Raw genomic sequence first — 5,654 nt, 5'->3', positions numbered from 1 at the left:
AATTAATGAAAATTACATGGGTCATGTGACATCACATACAAATGGTTTGTAATGCTAAGGGAGGATATTGTCCATTACCAAAAAACTTAATGAAAATTATATGGATTTGTTTTTCTAATGTTTAGCCAATTGACATCATTTCCCCCCCCCATTCGTCTAAATTTTCTCTAATTTCTATTTATCATTATATATAACTCTTATTTATCTCCTAAAATATTCATAATTTAATAGAGAGTTTATCTCCTATAATATCTTTAATTCCCATTTATCCTCTCCCCATTTTGTATTTATATTTATCTAAAGAAAGTTTAAATTAACAAAATTCAAAATTATTTAAATATTATAACGAAATTATCTAAAGAAAGTTTAAAATATTTATTCAAAATATACAAATTAATTATAATAGATTTAATAATCTTCATATTATTAGTAATTCTATATTTTAACAAAATTCATCATGAAATTATATCGTAGCAATGTAAATTATAATTTTACGAATTATACAATTTAAATGTTATTCAATTAATAAAAATATAAATTAAAAAAATAATTATTTCAATAACTAAATATCTTAAATAACAAAATACTAAAAATGACTTTTTACAAAATAAATGAACAAGTTTGGTCATTTGACAAAATCAGTTATGTTTTTAAATCATGACAAAAACAATGAGCATGGAAAGATTTTTAATTTTTTAAGACAATTTCCCTCGACTAAAAAATTGTCGGAATACTATTCACCTTCTTCTATCTAACAACACCAAACCAGGCGTGACAACGACCATCTTCTCTCCAATTCGATATCTTTCTCCAATGTTTTCAACCCATCGTCGACCTCGCCAGTTGAATTGTTTGAACCATCACCTAGTTTGGGTCCAATTCAGTCAAGACCCATCAGATAGTCAAAAACTGTTTGACCCATCTGGTTTGACTATTGACCCGCTCAACCCGGTAACCATATCGTGAGTTGCACACTCAATGCGTGCAAACTTTTAGATGCCATAACTTTGCACCCCTTTGTCTGATTGTGGTGCTTTTTTTTTTATGTTGAGTAACTTTTCAATATCTATCTCCTAAGGAGCAAGAGGTGCCTAGCCATGCTATTTTTGCGGAAAAAAAACCCTTTTTTGGACTCAAATTGCAATATTTAATATTTTTTATAAATAACAAGATAAAAAACTGAATTTAAAAATATATATTAAATATAAAATAATACATATGACATATATAAAAATACTTGTCAGCACGATCTGAACCGTTCAACCCAGCCGGTCAAACCGGTGACCCACGACCCAAAGAAAAAAACGGTTTAGCCTCCAGGTCGATTTTTAAAACATTACTTCCCCGTCATTCCCCTTTCTCTCCTCCAATATTCTCCGCTCCCCAAACCAGTTGCAGACCCCCTGTTCTCTACCTTCTCTGGCTGAGCAGAAACAATGGTAGTAGTTGTTGCCCGAAGCATCCATCCCTCGTATTTGGACGAGAATCGCATTAGAAAGTCAATCATCTCTTCAGTCTCTCAGTTACAAATTTGTCTCGCCTTTGATGTTCAAGAGAAGCGATCTGAACGCGGAAGCACACCCCTATTGCAACATCTACTTTAGATCGGAACCCCAGTTGAAGTTCCCCTGTTCCAACAACCGTGATTAAGTCGACATACATCCGGTAAATTCTTATTATATGCTTCTCAACTAACAAATTCCATGAACCCCATCCAAAGTTCAATCCGGATTTCCTACTAACCCCATTATGTTGCCTTTCCTATTAACTCAATCACTTGGTGACAGTTGTCCCATTTTCATGTGACCTCAATATTACGTGCAATAATTTACACGTGAGATATCTTCCCCTCCCACCCCCCCTTAGCGCTGCTGATACTTCGACAATAAAAGGAAACAAATACAATTCTACACAAAAGCAACGACCAAGACAATCGGACCACTCCCTCCTATGTCGCTTTCAATTCACTGATACAGAGAGATTGATCGGTTATGCAGCGAAGAACCAAGTGGCCATGAACCCGGCCAATACCGTCTTCAACGCTAAGCGGCTCATTGGGCGGCGATTCTCTGATCCGTCTGTCCAAAGCAACATGAAACTCTGGCCCTTCAAGGTTATAGCTGGACCCGGCGACAAGCCCATGATCGTTGTTCACTACAAAGGGGAAGAGAAGCACTTCTCTGCCGAAGAGATCTCGTCCATGGTGTTGACTAAGATGAAAGAAATTGCAGAAGTGTTTCTAGGTCATGCGATCAAGAATGCGGTCATCACTATACCGGCGTACTTCAATGATTCGCAGAGGCAGGCAGCGAAGGACGCCGGTTCGATTGCTGGACTGAACGTTCTGTGGATTATCAACGAACCCACTGTTGCTGCAATTGCTTACGGATTGGATAAGAAGGCGCCGAGATTTGGCGAGAAGAATGTTCCCATCTTCGATCTCGGTGGTGGTACGTTTGACGTTTCTCTTCTGACTATCGAAGAAGGGATCTTCGAGGTGAAGGCTACCGCTGGAGACACCCATCTCGGCGGGGAAGACTTTGACAACTGCCTTGTCAACCTACTTCGTTGTAGAGTTCATGCGAAAGCACAAGAAGGATATCAGTGGCAACGCCAGGGCTCTGCGGCGGTTGAGGACTGCTTGCGAGAGGGCAAAGCGGACACTATCTTCTACGACGTAGACAAGCATTGAAATTGATTCCCTCTACGAAGGCATCGACAATTACTCGAGCCCGGTTTGACGAATTGAACATGGATTTGTTCAGAAAGTGCATGGAACTAGTCGAGAAGTGCCTCCAAGACTCGAAGATCGACAAGAGCTAGGTTGATGACATCGTTCTCGTTGGTGGGTCAACCAGAATTCCGATGGTGCAACAATTTCTGCAGGATTTCTTCAATGGAAATGGAATCTGTTTACTCAGACATAGAAGATAAAATATATAACAAAAGCTGCCTATTCAAGAGAAAAAGGAATTGATGAGGGGACGGTGGTGCTGTTCAGTAGCCCTAGAAGGGGGGGGGAGGGGAATCACATAAAAATGGGACGACTGTCACCGAGTAATTTAGTTAGTAGGAAAGGCAGCAGAATGGTGTTAGTAGGAAATCCGGATTGTCCAAAGTTCCCGTTCTAACCAAGGTTCAAAGTATCGATACTATACGTGTTTTGGTACTTAGAAACGGCCGAAATACTTTTTTTTTTTTTCAAATTTTGGTTTTTTGGAAGGTTTATAGGCTGCTTTTTATTATTAAAAAAAAAAGGGGTCCAAAACACATGGGAAAAGGCGTTTCGGACCGTATAGTTTTTAAAATATACGATACGATACGTCCGATATTGATACTTTGAACCATGGTTCAAACTAATAAATTCGTTCCAACTTTTATTCTTGATGTTTCTCAATGTGAGGTGGTGCACGAACTGAGGAGAGCAACCAGATAGTCCTTGCTGGCAGGGCGGGGCCGAACTACAAGGACGAGGCCACGCTTCAAGACCTGTGATCAAGGAAACAGAAGTCAGAGGCCCGAGGAGTTATCCCTGGGTAACGACTCCAACGCTCAAGTCAATAGGACGTGATGGATGGCTGAGCCGAGCTATAGGGTTATTGGCCTGAGCTAATTGGTAGTATGGGTGTTAGAAGTTAGGGGGATCCCTTACCTCGAGCATGGAGTACCTTTTATAGCCGAAGATCCGTGTCTTGGTCGGATTGGGCTTCCGGGGTTGTCGGGATAAGGTTAGTCGCCGAGGTATTCGAGATAGAGCCCCATTCCCCAGTGGAGTCGTCTTTCCTTATTCCTCCTTATCTATAGTTGTGCTCATCCATATGACGTATAGTTTACGTGGTTGGAAGGATAAGATGGGGGGCCATAGTTATAGCATAGTTCGGCTGAGCTAGGCCGACGTGGCCGAGTTAGGATGACGTAGTAGGGCAATAGCTGGGCAGCCATGCATCTCGCACGGCCAGCTCAGCCATGACCCGAACACCACTCCCCCAGTTCTGAAGTCGAGGAATGAAGTAGTCCAATTCGTTCTTCAACTGAAGAACTTCAAGTTGATGTCTGGATGGGCGTCTGGCCCCTTTGGTGTTCCTCGGTGCCTGTCGCAATCTTGAGAATTGGGCAATATGGAAATTGGTCAAAGAATCTTCCCATTGTCGGCTGCAGAACTCTAAGAGCTCTAACTTCGGAATCCAAACACCACTCCCCCAGTTCTGGCGCCGAGGATGGGGAGTGCTTGGCCTGAAGTGTTGCACGGTTGCGTAGCTCGGCAGGAAGTCGAGGTGTCGAACTAAGCTTCCAAGTTCGTCTTGGTGGAGCCGAGGAACGGCTCTAATTCGAAGTGGAAGTCGAGTTTCTATGTTGTGGTGATGCTCAACCAGTTGGGTCAGTATCTTGGAGTTGAGGTTGTTGTAATGCTCGACTATGATGTGTCGAGCTTACGAAGTCAGGGCTTAGCTCGGCCATATGCCGAGGAAAGGCCTTTTGCTTCCCGTTGGAGGTCGAGCTCTGGAATTGAGGTTGTGATGCTCGGCCACTGGGCGTCGAGCTGCGGAGACGGGTTCCTTTGGAGTTACCGGGTTGTGGGACCGAGGTCGCTGCGATGCTCGGTTATGATTTGCCAAGCTCCGAAGCTGAGGGCCCCCCAAGTGCCGAGCTTTTGTGATGTTCGATTGTGGCATGCCGATCTTCGAAGCTGAGGGCATCGCCGGTGCCGAGCTATTATGATGCTCGGTTGTGGTCTGTCGAGCTTCGAAGTTGGGGGCTTCGCAGGTACCGAGCTATTGTGAAATTCGGTTGTGGTTTGCCGAGCTTCGAAGTTGAGGGTATGCTCTTCGGCTGAGGAACTTGTTCTTGAAATTTCGGGATCCCAGCACCACTCCCCCAGTTCCAAAGTCAAACAGTGGGAAGCTCGGCTGGGACAATGTGAGGCCTTCTTTGCTGTTGGGTGACCCGAGGAAATCAGGGTAGCTGGTTGACCCGGTGGGTCTGGGCAAACCTCTAGCACGCACATTGGTGGTTGGACTGTTGTTGTGGGGTGGGCCGGAGCAATTAATGCCCTGGCCATTGCTTGTCAAGGTCACCGCTTCAATTTCTGAGGTTTCACACATGCGGTAACAATCACGTCGATTGGTCTACCCGAGCTTTGTCAGGGCGGCGCTTGATCTCTGCCGTAGATCTGGCATCAATTTGTGTCCCTATGGGCTATAATAAGGGGTGAAGGCCATTCTCCCTTCGCAATTTGTGAGAGGAGTTGCTAGGATAGCTCGGCGGGGTGTTGTCATCGTTACTTGGCACTTTATTTTTATTCCTCGGCTTCAAGTTCGGTAAGATGTCTTCCTCATCTTCCCATTCTTCTTCCGCTTCTAGCTCTTCTGGTTCTAGTGGGTCTGATTACGAGTTTGAGGTTGGGGTTTTTGAGGATGCCGAGGTTGAGGTGGCCGAGGTCGGGCCCTCTAGCGTAGAAGTTGAGCTTCCGTTACGGGTTGGTAGCCGATTTGGCACCACACCCTGTGCGTTGGGCCTTGAGGATATGGCTTGGATCTGAGAAATGTATGACATCCCCGAGGATTTCCGAATGAGGTGCCCACAGCCCGGTGAAATAGCAACCGATGCTCGGCCCGGTGAACTTTCTGTGTACGAGAACAGTCTGGAGGCCAGAC

General features: G+C 44.3%; 1 protein-coding gene across 1 annotated transcript; it reads left to right on the top strand.

Annotated features, from left to right (window-relative positions):
- Nucleotides 1-1,156: 1,156 nt before the first annotated feature.
- LOC104600782 (heat shock cognate 70 kDa protein-like) lies at nucleotides 1,157-3,194 on the top strand. The gene has a single exon (XM_088893735.1). The coding sequence runs from the start codon at nucleotides 2,015-2,017 to the stop codon at nucleotides 2,690-2,692; it is 678 nt and encodes a 225-aa protein (XP_088749861.1). The 5' UTR covers nucleotides 1,157-2,014; the 3' UTR covers nucleotides 2,693-3,194.
- Nucleotides 3,195-5,654: the final 2,460 nt, after the last annotated feature.

Source organism: Nelumbo nucifera, chromosome 8, assembly GCF_055504915.1.
Source record: "Nelumbo nucifera cultivar China Antique chromosome 8, China Antique-T2T, whole genome shotgun sequence".
Taxonomy (NCBI): Eukaryota; Viridiplantae; Streptophyta; class Magnoliopsida; order Proteales; family Nelumbonaceae; genus Nelumbo; species Nelumbo nucifera.
Note: the sequence above shows the minus strand (reverse complement) of the source record. Positions and strands in the feature narration are given on the sequence as shown.